Here is a 15,130-nt window from a genome sequence, read left to right as displayed (position 1 = left end):
CTCCTGGTTCTGTCCTCAGGGGCCAAACAGCCTGGGCTCACCTCCTGGGAGGGCAGGGCCCAGGCCGGCCAAAGCCAGTCAGATCACATTCCCCTTGCAGGCTTCTCGAGGGCGTTTATCCGAGAGCTTCCCGAGCTGATCCTCCTCTGGGCCGGGCCCAAGGCCCTTCACCCGGTCACCCGCCACTAAACACTATTTTATTAGCGTCCATCAGTGCAGAGGCTCGAATGAAACATCACGCCGACCCCCGGAGTGGTCTGAACGAGGAGAGGAGAGTGGGCTGTCCTCTGCTTAGGACTTAGAATCCTGTAGCCTCGGGCAGTGAGGATTCATTTATTAAGCACCTACTGTATGCCAGGCACGGTGCCAAGTGCTGGGGATGCACGAAAGGCAACGATATGGCGCGTGGCCTCATCGAGCTCCCTTTGCTGGGTGAGAGAGCAGGCCAGTCACCAGGGACAGCGAAGACCTAGCCAGAGCTGATGGAAGTGATCTCAGAGAAGCCACCGGGCCTGACTGGAAGGGAAGCACCGAGAAAGGCCTCTTGCAGAAGGTGGGATTGCGACTTGGAAGAGCCCTTCGAGCACGAATCATCCAATAGCCTCATTCTACTGATGAGGAAACTGAGGTCCAGAGGGGTGACATGACTCCTCCCCAAGTCACGCAGGGCCGCTGCAAAGCAGGGGTGCTCTCTGGTCCCAAACCTTGCCCGCTCTGGGCTTCGGGGCTGCCAGCCTTCTTCGTGCAGGCAGCCATGAAGGCTTTTGGTTGCCACACTATAAGCTTGAAGTCTACCAACCTCCCTCCTTCCCCCAGGGGGCCCTGCTTCCCCATCTGGGGCTTGGGATTGAGTTGGGGGCCCCAAATGCTCCACGAGCTTGGTCCACATGTCCCACTGTGGGGTCTATGGGGGCCGGGCTGAGCAGTCCTGAGAAAAGGGGACCGTCCCCCGGCTCCTCCCCAGCCTCCCCCCTCCTCCTCTCGTCCTACCCTCTGAGGCGAGCACGGGAACTCAGGCAGCAGCTCCCGGACCCTGCCTGGCTCCAGGGACAGTGCAGGTCTCACTTGAGACGTGCTTCCCTTCTCTTTCCTCCCATTTGGAGCCCTGGGCTTGGAGCAAGTCTCGGCCTTGCTGCCAACGCCTTCTCAAAGCTTTGCCCGCTGCCCCCGGGAGCTGGCGCCTGCTGCCAACCCCAGTTACTCTGTGCTTGCCCTGCAGACTTGGTCGATTCGCTTCTTCGGTGAAGGTGAGCTTTCTTCCTGCAGAACGGAGGCTCCTTGGGGCAGCCCCATCCATCCTTGGGTTTGTATCTCTAGGGCCTGGGACCTAACGGTGCGGAGGTGGAGGCCGAGCTCCCTTGGGGAAGCTCTGGGGCCTTTCTCTCTAGATCAGCCACTAACCAGAGACAGAAATCAAAGTGCCCACCTTGGATGTCCCAGCTGTAGGAATGCTCCTATTGTTCTCTGACCTGATCCAGGGGCAGGGAGGGGGGCAGGGAGGGAGAGAGGGTTTCTGGGCCTCCGCTCTTGGACCCCATTCCAGGTTTGACCTTCCACCGCATTCTGGGCCTGCTTTCTCGATCCTGTGATAGGCCTTTAATAAAATGCCCGGACACCATTCTATTTCCAGGCCTGAGAGTATGTGATCGGACTCCCTCGGGCCCCTTCTGGCCCACACCCAGCTCTGCTATTTTTAGTCCTGGAATCAGGAGTAGGTACCAGTTGGGGCTTTTATGGATTCAGTTCAAGTAAGCTGAGCAAACTTTATATTAAGAACCTCCTGTGCCTGTCAGAGGCAACACAGAGACAAAAATGAAACAGCTGCTGCCCCTGAGACTTGGAGCCTGATGGAAGGGAGGACATGGGCACGGACAAGGAAACACTACGGACAGACAGAAATAAAGAGAGGGGGGTGTGTGTTTGTGTGTGTGTGAGAGAGTGTGTGAGTGAGTGTGAGAGTGTTTGTGTGTGTGTGTGTGAGTGTGTGTGTGTGAGTGTGTGTGTGTGTGTGTGTGTGAGAGAGAGTGTGTGTGTGTGTATGTGTGTGTGAGTGTCTGTGTGTGTGAGTGTGTGTGTGTGAGTGTGTTTGTGTGTGTGTGAGTGTGTTTGTGTATGTGTGTGTATGTGAGTGTTTGTGTGTGTGTGTGAGAGAGAATGTGTGTGTGTGTGTGTGTGTGTGTGAGTGTGTGTGTGTGTGTGAGTGTTTGTGTGTGTGAGAGAGAGTGTGTGAGTGTGTTTGTGTGTGTGAGAGAATGTGTGTGTGTGAGTGTTTGTGTGTGTGTGTGTGTGAGTGTGTGTGTGTGTGTGTTTGTGTGTGTGTGTGAGTGTGTGTGTGTGTGAGAGTGTGTGTGTGTGTGTGTGAGTGTTTGTGTGTGTGTGTGTTTGTGTGTGAGAGTGTGTGTGTGTGTGTGTGTGTGTGTGTGTGTATAGGGGGATTCCAAGAGGTTGAGGTAAGAAGGGAGAGCATTTCTGGCACAGGGAACAGCTTGGGCGAAGGCCCAGTGACGGGCTGGTTCTGAAGTTTTGATCCAAGATGGATATCCACAGAAATGAAGGGCAGAGGATAAGCTCTTTCATTTTGGACCTGGGGTAGGGGGAACATCAAACCCTCCTCACTAGTTGTAGTTCAGACCCTTAGACCCAGCCCAGAGTCCACACTCTGCCTCAGTTCCACTGGGGCCCAAGCCTCCTTAGCAGTGAATAAGAGGGACAAACTCACACTGTGCACCCAAGCTAAGGGCCCACCCATCTGTCCAGCCTGCTGTCTCTTTGACTCCTTTTCTGCCCTGTCCCACCACACCAGCTTTCCAGCTCCTGCTCTGAGAACCTTAATTCAATGAGCTCAAATACTGTTTCAGGAAAGGCCTTGCCCCCCCCCCCCCACTTCCCTCCCCTCCATCCTCCGGGGCCAGGTCATCATTATGGACGTGTCACTTCCATTACGATAGAAGCCCCTCGAAGGCAGGGACTGATTTTGTATCACTACAGGCCCAACGCTTGGTACACAGTAAATGCTTAATAAATGCCATTATTCATTCATTGAGACAAGTAGAAGGTCGATCCATGATCATAGAGACGGAGAAATTGGATTTGATTTTTGTTTCCATTTTTTGGATCACACATACAGATGGAGAAGTTGGGTTTGATTTTTGTTTCTATTTTAAAAACTTTTTTGGCCTTATTTTCAGTGCCAAATTTCAACTTGACGGACATCTTTCTGGCTTCCTGCACATACATATTTTGCCAGGCGTTGTCAAACAAAGAACAAAGAGTCATTTCTCTTTTTGGGCACCAAGTGGGGTCCCTGAGTGACCTGAGTGAGCTCTGCCAGCCCCACGGGCCCGCTGCGGACCCTTTCTTCCATGGATGCTAGTCGGGACACTAATGAATGTGCAGCTTTAATTAGGCTTCCTAAATTAGCATGAAAATCCTCACTGGAGGAAGGACTTGAGGAGGAAACTTTTTAATGCTCTGAAAGTCCAGTAAGCAGCAAGGCTGCAGTTTAAATTATGTTCTGAACTCCGAGACTTACGCCACAATGCTATAACAAGAAATGACTACTGCTCTTTGCATCGTGCAGCTTCATTCACAAATGTGTGTGCACACATGTACACATGCTCGTACACACACACACACACCTGTGATCTCCCCTCCCCATACACACACACATAATACAGATTGCAGGCCATCTAGGCCTGCCTCTTTTGGGGGAATCTGGTCCCAGTCCTCCCATAAACTCAACACAGCAAAGTCCCAATGAGCTGTAGGTCTTCCTCCTTCTTCCCTGACACTGCACACATTCTAGTGGTACTCTGGGGCTGACCACTTGTCATCGCTCATTCTCCCCAGACGTTCTCCATCTCATCTTCGGTTCTGATGATACCTCTTACTCCTGTTCTCAGATCTTGTTCCTCATTGGTTAAGGTTGTAATATCATTAATGCTACAGAGGCATATCATTCTGAGACCCCCTCTTACTCCTCTTCTCAGATCTTGTTCCTCATTGGTTAAGGTTGTAATATCATTAATGCTACAAAGGCGTATCATTCTGAGACCCCCTCTTACTCCTCTTCTCAGATCTTGTTCCTCATTGGTTAAGGTTGTAATATCATTAATGCTACAGAGGCGTATCATTCTGAGACCCCCTCTTACTCCTCTTCTCAGATCTTGTTCCTCATTGGTTAAGGTTGTAATATCATTAATGATACAGAGGCGTATCATTCTGAGACCCCCTCTTACTCCTCTTCTCAGATCTTGTTCCTCATTGGTTAAGGTTGTAATATCATTAATGCTACAAAGGCGTATCATTCTGAGACCCCCTCTTACTCTTGTTCTCAGATCTTGTTCCTCATTGGTTAAGGTTGTAATATCATTAATGCTACAGAGGCGTATCATTCTGAGACCCCCTCTTACTCCTCTTCTCAGATCTTGTTCCCCATTGGTTAAGGTTGTTATATCATTAATGCTACAAAGGCGTATCATTCTGAGACCCCCTCTTACTCCTGTTCTCAGATCTTGTTCCCCATTGGTTAAGGTTGTAATATCATTAATGCTACAGAGGCGTATCATTCTGAGACCCCCTCTTACTCCTGTTCTCAGATCTTGTTCCTCATTGGTTAAGGTTGTAATATCATTAATGCTACAGAGGCGTATCATTCTGAGACCCCCTCTTACTCCTCTTCTCAGATCTTGTTCCTCATTGGTTAAGGTTGTAATATCATTAATGCTACAAAGGCGTATCATTCTGAGACCCCCTCTTACTCCTCTTCTCAGATCTTGTTCCTCATTGGTTAAGGTTGTAATATCATTAATGCTACAGAGGCGTATCATTCTGAGACCCCCTCTTACTCCTGTTCTCAGATCTCGTTCCTCATTGGTTAAGGTTGTAATATCATTAATGCTACAAAGGCGTATCATTCTGAGACCCCCTCTTACTCTTGTTCTCAGATCTTGTTCCTCATTGGTTAAGGTTGTAATATCATTAATGCTACAAAGGCGTATCATTCTGAGACCCCCTCTTACTCTTGTTCTCAGATCTTGTTCCTCATTGGTTAAGGTTGTAATATCATTAATGCTACAGAGGCGTATCATTCTGAGACCCCCTCTTACTCCTCTTCTCAGATCTTGTTCCCCATTGGTTAAGGTTGTTATATCATTAATGCTACAAAGGCGTATCATTCTGAGACCCCCTCTTACTCCTGTTCTCAGATCTTGTTCCCCATTGGTTAAGGTTGTAATATCATTAATGCTACAGAGGCGTATCATTCTGAGACCCCCTCTTACTCCTGTTCTCAGATCTTGTTCCTCATTGGTTAAGGTTGTAATATCATTAATGCTACAGAGGCGTATCATTCTGAGACCCCCTCTTACTCCTCTTCTCAGATCTTGTTCCTCATTGGTTAAGGTTGTAATATCATTAATGCTACAAAGGCGTATCATTCTGAGACCCCCTCTTACTCCTCTTCTCAGATCTTGTTCCTCATTGGTTAAGGTTGTAATATCATTAATGCTACAGAGGCGTATCATTCTGAGACCCCCTCTTACTCCTGTTCTCAGATCTCGTTCCTCATTGGTTAAGGTTGTAATATCATTAATGCTACAAAGGCGTATCATTCTGAGACCCCCTCTTACTCTTGTTCTCAGATCTTGTTCCTCATTGGTTAAGGTTGTAATATCATTAATGCTACAAAGGCGTATCATTCTGAGACCCCCTCTTACTCCTGTTCTCAGATCTTGTTCCTCATTGGTTAAGGTTGTAATACCATTAATGATACAGAGGCGTATCATTCTGAGACCCCCTCTTACTCTTGTTCTCAGATCTTGTTCCTCATTGGTTAAGGCTGTAATATCATTAATGCTACAGAGGCGTATCATTCTGAGACCCCCTCTTACTCCTGTTCTCAGATCTTGTTCCTCATTGGTTAAGGTTGTAATATCATTAATGCTACAAAGGCGTATCATTCTGAGACCCCCTCTTACTCCTCTTCTCAGATCTTGTTCCTCATTGGTTAAGGTTGTAATATCATTAATGCTACAGAGGTGTATCATTCTGAGACCCCCTCTTACTCTTGTTCTCAGATCTTGTTCCTCATTGGTTAAGGTTGTAATATCATTAATGCTACAGAGGCGTATCATTCTGAGACCCCCTCTTACTCCTGTTCTCAGATCTTGTTCCCCATTGGTTAAGGTTGTAATATCATTAATGCTACAGAGGCGTATCATTCTGAGACCCCCTCTTACTCCTGTTCTCAGATCTTGTTCCTCATTGGTTAAGGTTGTAATATCATTAATGCTACAGAGGCGTATCATTCTGAGACCCCCTCTTACTCCTCTTCTCAGATCTTGTTCCTCATTGGTTAAGGTTGTAATATCATTAATGCTACAGAGGCGTATCATTCTGAGACCCCCTCTTACTCTTGTTCTCAGATCTTGTTCCTCATTGGTTAAGGCTGTAATATCATTAATGCTACAGAGGCGTATCATTCTGAGACCCCCTCTTACTCCTGTTCTCAGATCTTGTTCCTCATTGGTTAAGGTTGTAATATCATTAATGCTACAAAGGCGTATCATTCTGAGACCCCCTCTTACTCCTCTTCTCAGATCTTGTTCCTCATTGGTTAAGGTTGTAATATCATTAATGCTACAGAGGCGTATCATTCTGAGACCCCCTCTTACTCTTGTTCTCAGATCTTGTTCCTCATTGGTTAAGGCTGTAATATCATTAATGCTACAGAGGCGTATCATTCTGAGACCCCCTCTTACTCCTGTTCTCAGATCTTGTTCCTCATTGGTTAAGGTTGTAATATCATTAATGCTACAAAGGCGTATCATTCTGAGACCCCCTCTTACTCTTGTTCTCAGATCTTGTTCCTCATTGGTTAAGGTTGTAATATCATTAATGCTACAGAGGCGTATCATTCTGAGCCCCCCTCTTACTCCTGTTCTCAGATCTTGTTCCCCATTGGTTAAGGTTGTAATATCATTAATGCTACAGAGGCGTATCATTCTGAGACCCCCTCTTACTCCTGTTCTCAGATCTTGTTCCTCATTGGTTAAGGTTGTAATATCATTAATGCTACAGAGGTGTATCATTCTGAGACCCCCTCTTACTCTTGTTCTCAGATCTTGTTCCTCATTGGTTAAGGTTGTAATATCATTAATGCTACAGAGGCGTATCATTCTGAGACCCCCTCTTACTCTTGTTCTCAGATCTTGTTCCTCATTGGTTAAGGTTGTAATACCATTAATGATACAAAGGCGTATCATTCTGAGACCCCCTCTTACTCCTGTTCTCAGATCTTGTTCCCCATTGGTTAAGGCTGTAATATCATTAATGCTACAGAGGCGTATCATTCTGAGACCCCCTCTTACACTTGTTCTCAGATCTTGTTCCTCACTGGTTAAGGTTGTAGTCACACATACCCATAAAACACTTTGCTGTGATCCTTTTGGTGAGATTCATTAATGATACAGAGGCGGATATGCTCCACGTCTCACTATTAGGCAGCAATGCTGGTAGAATGGAGGCCGGGCGTCCTTCCCAACAAAATCTCTTTGATTTTCCAATGGTAATCCAGCTCTCTCTCTCTCTGACTCTATTAATCTGAAGCACTCGGATCAGTGGATCTGTTTCTCCTGTTGCCCCAGCAGTGCAAACTTGGGGAATGGTCCTAAATTTTGACCACAGGCCCCTCCCTGTAAAATTTCTTGTCTCCTGAATTGTTAACCAATCAGGCTTGATTTCCACTCTGAGGGAACGCCTCCTCTTTGAAGGATATGTAAATTCTCAGCCCACCACCATGATTGCCCTTTGGTCAAAGAGAGATGGTCAAATGACCATCCTTCTACTAATAAATGTGCTGGCTTTATTAATGAAATTATTAAATTACTCCAAAATTATGTCTCTCAAAGCTTTCTGATCTCTATACCACCAAAAATGTCCATTTCCAGTTTTATATATATTATGCATAATATATTATATTTTCCTAATTAAATTCCAGTTTACAAAAATCTCACAACAACCCATGAAATGTCCTGATAATCTACTCATTTTAAAAAATGGAAAAATCAAGGCCTGAAGAGATGATTGGAAAGGCGACTCACAGCAAGGTCTCCTCACTCCCACAGCCTTGGTTCCTTGGACTACTGATAGTAGGGAGCATTACACTCCCTTGCTAAGAAGCATAACATTTAGCGCCGTGCTCAGCGAACGGCCAAGATGCTGTAGAATGGGGGGCTCACCTAGCATGCTGCCGGCCACCAGGATGTCAAACAGGGTGTCTGCATAGCGGCGATAGTCCAGCCTGGAGCCCGTGGCGTCCAGGAACTTGGCTACTGCCTCGAGGTCATCGCCAGCGTCATTGAGGCCCTGGACCAGTGTATCCCTGAAAACAGTAGGTTCAAACTTCTCTTTTTCATCTAAGAGAGAGAGAGAGAGAGAGAGAGAGAGAGAGAGAGAGAGAGAGAGAGAGAGAGAGAGATATTCAACAATCTCACTTCAATTCCCAGGCCCCACTTTGGGAAAGAGCCACAACCTTGACAGGATAAAATGCCCAGGCAGCAGCCAGGTGGGGGGGAGGGGGGCAGAGCTGAAAGGGTCCTGTGGAAGTCAGAACAGGCTTTCTGGTGCCACGGAAATCCCCCTCCCCCACCCCTACAAGAGAGCTCTTGTGGATAATGATAATCAGAGAGACTTTGCGGGTCACTAACATTTGCAGAGCACTTTGGGTGCATTTGAGACTCACAAAAGCCCTGGGAGGTGGGGCTAGCACTCTCTCCATCTGATAGATGGGAAGCTAAGTGAGGAGAGGGGAAGGTTTTACAGATGAGCCCGCTCAGGCCCATCAGGTTCTGGGAGTGAGAGGGCTCAGGAGAGGAAGCCGCTGGTAGATGTTTAACAAGTGGCTGGGAGGGGGAATACGTCCAGGGCACAGGTTTCAGACTGATTTGCATTATCAACATTTCTCAAGTCCTGAGAATCAGCAAAACCATGATTCCAGCAGAAATGTGGAGCATCCCTCCATCCCTAATGTGAAAGTGGTCCCTGGAAAATTTCAGAATTTCCTGAGAGTTCCAGCACACCAGCCGGCTTTCAGGAGGCTGGAGGCCTTCAGACAAAGGTGGCCAGATGCCCCCATGGAGAGATGGATCTCTGCTACATCCCCTATCAACCCTCAGTCTTGGCTAGTCCACCTTTATCTCTTACTTGATTCCAAAGTTCAAGGTCTCAGAGGGAACTTGCTAAGTCATTTCACTATGATTCTGACCTCATTTGGGGTTTTCTTGGTAAAGATAATGAGATGTTTTGCCATTTTACAGGTGGGGAAACAAAGTCAAACTGGGTGAAGTGACATTTCCAGGGTTACACAGCCAGGGAGTGTCTGAGACTAGATTTAATTCAGAAAAATGAATCTTCCTGACTGCAGACTTGGCACTCTGGCACCCCTAGCTACCCCCTGATCCTTGGCGTATCAGCAAAGAACTAGAAAAGTGGGGATCTGTGAACGGAGGATGGCTGAATAAAGTGGGGTGTCTGGGGTACTGGCATCCTATCATATTGTAAAAAAGGAGGAACATGGCGAATAGAGAAAAGCAAAAAGAATTATATGACTGATACAAAGTGGAGTAAATAGGAGCAGGAAAACACACACACAGGCACATACACATGAGCTATAATTATTTAACTAGCAAGAACTACAACAGAAAAATAAATACTGAAGGCACATGACTAAACTCAACCCCAAAGGAGAGAAATGAACAGATAGCAACTCCCACCCCTCAGTTTGTTGCAGACGTGAAGGATCATGGGTATGCTAGAATACATTTAACATTAGGATTTTTCATAGTGTGTGTGTGTGTGTGTGTGTGTGTGTGTGTATACACATATATATTATATGAGTTTTTGGAAGGGTATAAAAAGAGAAACATATTGAACTATGTAAATAATATTTTTAAAAAGGATATTAAAAATTTTTGTTTTACAAAATATTTAAACATTATTTTCCCCCATCCAATTAATATCCTTTCTTTCTGTTCCTTTTCATCTTTCTGTTCATTTTCAGAGAAAATAGTCTCTAGCCAAGAATTCTGATTTCTCTTTCCACAGTCACTCCTCACTTGGTTATAATCTAGTTTCCATCCTCAAAGCTTTATCAAAAACTGCTTTGTCCAAACTTCCCCTTATTTCAAAATCACACAAGATGAATGACAAGTGCAGACCATTGAAAATTAAGCTCTTTGAGAACAAGACGGTCTGCTTTTTGTCTTGTACACAGGAGGTACATAAAAATGTCAGTGGATGGATAGATAATGAGAGTACAGAGAGGTCATTCCTGTGAGGGGGCACAATAGGTAAAGTGTGAGGCTATGAGCCAGGCAGGCCCTGAGTTCAAATCCAGCCTCAGATATTTACTAACTGTGACTTTGAATAACTCCCTTTATCTCTGCCTCAGTTTCTTCAACTGTAAAATGGGCATCATGATCACATCTCCCTCTTAGGGTTGTTATTGAAAAACAAATGATGTAATATTTGTTAACTTGGAACTAGAAGGTACTATATAAATGCTACATTTGTTGTTGATGATGATGATCCATCATGACCCATGATGATGATGATGATGGTGATGACCCAGCAAAGGAGACTGAGAAGCAGTCACCGAACAGGTAGGAGGAGATGCAGGAGAGGGCGGTGTCAGGAAGCCAAGGTAGAAGGGACACTCCAATAGAAGAGGTGAGTGGGCAGCCGGATGATACAACCAGAGGAGGTCAAGGGTTAGTGGCAGTCAGACTATTTGTTGAGGTACAGGAGGCATGAGATGGCCTCTGAGGTCCCTTCTTTCCCTGAGATGCCCCGTCAGTACTGTGATGACTTTCCAGAGTAGCATTTAACACTCAAAAATAAAGACAGAAAAAGAAATTGGCCAAAACTGAGCAATGGCTGCCCATGAGCCATACAAAGACAAAGGTCAAAAGCCCCAAGCGAGGAGTCAAGGGACTCAAAGGGGCAAATGATGACTAGTAGAGCTACTTCAGGCTGGATTCAAGGCAGGGAAGCAAGGTTATAGCAATGACTGGAAGAATGAGGGGTAAGGGGAGATTAGGGATCATAAGGAAGGTTTAAGAAGAATGGATTCAGAATTTGAGATCCTGGAGGACTCTTAAGAAGGACTACCTGGGGGGAGGACTCTGGGAAGATGGGAGTGTAGGTCTCTTATGTCAAGGTCTCCTGATTTTCCCCACCAATTTTCCCCTCAGGACAAACATAAAGTGGGGAAAAAATCAAGAAGACTTGGGGCAAAATAGAGGTCCTCCTGAAACAACCCCAGGATCTGAAGAAAGACCCAGGGCTGGGATAAACCTGATTGTATTCCAGAGAAGCACTAAGTGGGAAGCCTTGGGGTGAGCTGGGTGTGGCTGCAGGAACCACAGAAACTTTCACTTCCCAGACGATTTGTGGAACTGGGGTCTGAGTCAGGAAATTGAGGGAACCTCAGCTGATCAGGAAGCAAGCCCAGCTGGGCTGCAGAGGTGTGACCCTGGGCAAGAAGGAAATAGCACATTGGGAGTGCAGAGGCAGGGGGACAGGGACACTACAGATTGTGAACACTGGCTGGAGGGGGCAGCTCTTGGCTGAGGGTTCTAGGTCAGAGAGGAGAGCTGAGGTGAAGCCAGAGGCACCCCTACCCCAGGATTAGAGCTGCTTACACTAATGCCTCTTATTAAAAAAAAAAAATTGGCAAAGAAGAAATCCACCATAGAAACTTAGGGGAGACTGGGCTTCTTCAGAGAAGGACACTGAAGAAAAAAAAAAAAGCTTCTATCCCCAAAGAGTAATGTGAAAGGGCTCCTGCCCAGAGAGAATTTATAGAAGAACTCAAAAAAGAATTTCAAAATCAAATGAAAGACATTGAGGAAAAACTAAAAATAAATAAATAAATAAAAATAAAAATAAAAAACACCCAAGAAAAGCAAGACAATTATGGGGAAAAGGGGAAAGTTAACCAGCTAAAAAATGGAGATAGAGTCTCAAAGATGAAAATAACTCTTTGAAATTTAGAATTGGACAAGGGGAAGCCAGTGAAGCTATGAGAGATGAAGAAATAACAAAACATCATAAAGCGTAAGAAAATGGAACAGAATTTGTGAAACATCTTATTTTAAAAATGACAGATCTGGAGAAAGTTCAAGAAGAGAAAATATAAGAATAATTGGATTGCCTAAAAGTTGTCACTAAAAAAGGACCTTGACACAATAATGTATGAAATAATTTAAGACAATTGTCCTGGAGTGATAGAACACAAGGGAATAGTAGAAATAGAAAAAAAAAATACCAATCACCACCTCATTGAGATCCTTTGTAGAAAACACACAGGGATATTATTGCCAAATTTTGAAACCCCCAGATTAAAGGGAAACTTTTGTAAGAGCCGAGGAAAAAACAATTCAAGTATGCTGGAGCTTAAATAAGAATTGTACGGGACTTCTCAACAATCACAATAAAAGACTGCAGGTCTTGGAACTAAATCTACAAACAATCAAAAGAATTAGGCCTGCAGCCAAAAATATCATAGCTGGCAAAATTAGCCATAATATTGAACAAGAAAAAATGGACATTTGACAAACTTACAGATTTTCAGAATTATCTATCAACCAAATCTGAACTTAAAAGAAAATGAACATATAAGAGCCAATATCAAAGATCAATCTCAAGGAACTCAACATGGACAAGTTGTTTATTTATTTATTTATTTTACATGGGAAATGAATACCATATGTTTAAGATTAATATCAACAATAGGGCAGCTCAAAAGAAAGATTGGGGCAGAGTTAAGGTAAAAATAGTAATTATGTTTTCCAAATGAGGTACAGAGGAAGAATAGACACAGAGGCATTCGAGGGGAGGAGGGTCATAGTTCTAAAAACCTACTCATATGGGGAATGGGTTCAATAGACAACACTACATACATACCATGAAAAGTATAGTACCCTCCAAAATCTATAAAGAAGTAAGGGAGGGAGGGACGGATGAGGAAGCAAAGGATGAAGGAAGAAGACAAGGGAGGGGTCCATGGGATGGAGGGGAGAGGTTAAGTAATAGCAAGGCAAATTAGGAACAGAATTAAAGCAAAGTCAGCAGGGATAGGAAAATGCATGTGTGTGGGCATATGTATGTGTATATATGTATATGTATATATCTACAAAAGTATATATGAATGTATCTTTTAACTATAGCTTGTTTGGAAATGGGGGAGATGAAAGGGAGGAAAAGGAATAAAGTAAATAATGTACACAGCAGAGGAAAAAAAAGAAATAATTTACAAGGAAGTAAAGATAAAATGGACACTCATAAATATAATTTCTTTTATTAAAATATACTCTTTCTTGATTTGTTCTTCTGTTGTTATATATTTTCACTCCTCCCTGGTGTTCTGCTGGACACATGATGACGTTTTGTTTCATTTTGTTCCCTATTCCTTTTGTTTTTCGTTTTTTTTTTCTTTTGTAAATAAAATAAACCACAAAAAGAAGAAGAGGGACCACTTCTTAGAAGGCTGAGGCAGGATGGAAAGGAGGAAAGAATACCGAACCTCCTCGAGGTCAAGAACTCCAAATCAACAGTGCTTTCTACACAGTAGGTACGTCATAAACGCTTAATGAATGGACTTAGAGAGGCATGAAGATCGCTGTGAACTCAGAACAGGTTCTCAGAGAGGTGACACGACTTGCCCACCCATGGGGCGACTTACACAGACACAATCCGAGAGCCCAGCGGTCCCCAACTTCAAGTCAGCTCTCTCCACTCTGAGCCCTTCTTGGGGCACACAGATTCTCAGGGATTTAAAAAGATACGTTGTCGCCCCCCTGGACACAAACGTTCCATATTAGATACAATACACACAGACGTTAGACTATACACACTGTATTTTGTATACCCGGACATGGAGCGACACAAATGGGACAGTTCTAGGCGTACATGCGGACCTGCTTGGGCCTGGTCACGTACACGCAGAAACACTTGGACGGCACACACAAGCACAGGAAACGTCAGCTAGCCATTGCTCTCCCGTAGGATCCACAGCCCCCCACAGAGCTACGGAAACCCCGCCATTCTCTACGTCCCTTCCAAAAGGACAGTCACTGGAGCAATCTGGACCGTGCTCCAGCCCGGCCCACGAGAGATTGTGCAAACGTTGTGCATGACTTCATATACATAACGGGGATCATATTTCTTCCCTCTCAGTGGGTGGGAGAGGGAGTGGAGGGGGGAACTAGAAATAAAAATTATATACATACATACATACATACATACATACACACACACACACACACACACACACACACACACACACACACACACACACATATATATATATATATATATATATATATATATATATATATATATATATATATATATTTTTTTTTTTTAAGAGAAGGAAGGGGACAGACCCTGGGTCATGCATTTCCCCAGAATCATCCTTCAGCACTCAGCCCAGACACACAGAGGGGGGCTTTCTGGGGATCAGGCCTTCAGCACTCAGCCCTGGCACGTGGGGAGCTTTCTAGGGACAAGGTGGGAGCTCATTCTTTCACGCTTGGGGAGAGACTGGCCGGCCAGAGAGGGCCCGTGGTGCTTGGGGAGAGACTGGCCGGCCAGAGAGGGCCCGTGGTGCTTGGGGAGTGGCTGGCCGGCCAGAGAGGGCCCGTGGTGCTTGGGGAGAGACTGGCTGGCTGGGGGGTTGTTAACTCTAGCACAGTCACGGTCCTGCTGTACTTTCTCCCTCTCCGCCCCGCGCAGCAGAACGTCCCCAGATTGGTTTTCAGTTCATGTTCACGAGATTTTTTCCCCAATGATATTTAGCGCATCTCCCCTAGCAACAGTTTTCCCACACACGCTCGGGACTTTGACCGAGTCTGTTCCTCCGCCTGGCACGACCTTCTGCTCGCTCTTTCCAGCCTCCAATGGGCAGCTCTCTTTTAAGCCAGAACACAAGAAGGACAAGCAAAGCTCAGAGAATGTCGGCCAATGGCTCCTTGTCCTTATGTAATTGATAAACAGCAGGTCAGGTCAGCGGAGGGCTGACTAATGGCCGCTGCCTGGACGCTAATCCTTCCCTAATTCCAGATTAGAC

The 15,130-nt window shown here is 45.3% G+C and overlaps 1 protein-coding gene across 1 annotated transcript in view; it reads right to left on the bottom strand.

Moving 5' to 3' along the window:
* Positions 1 to 13,732, bottom strand: part of BZW2 (basic leucine zipper and W2 domains 2) — a 37,202-nt gene extending 23,470 nt beyond the window's left edge. The window contains exons 1-2 of the mRNA XM_051962311.1: positions 13,729 to 13,732; positions 8,241 to 8,417 (exon numbers count right to left, since the gene is read on the bottom strand). Of these exons, the coding sequence (XP_051818271.1) occupies positions 8,241 to 8,417; positions 13,729 to 13,732 (181 nt within the window). The remainder of the gene's footprint in view (positions 1 to 8,240; positions 8,418 to 13,728) is intronic.
* Between the last annotated feature and the right edge of the window lie 1,398 nt (positions 13,733 to 15,130).

This window comes from Antechinus flavipes, chromosome 5 (assembly GCF_016432865.1).
Source record: "Antechinus flavipes isolate AdamAnt ecotype Samford, QLD, Australia chromosome 5, AdamAnt_v2, whole genome shotgun sequence".
Taxonomy (NCBI): Eukaryota; Metazoa; Chordata; class Mammalia; order Dasyuromorphia; family Dasyuridae; genus Antechinus; species Antechinus flavipes.
This window is presented reverse-complemented; position numbering and strand designations above follow the sequence as displayed.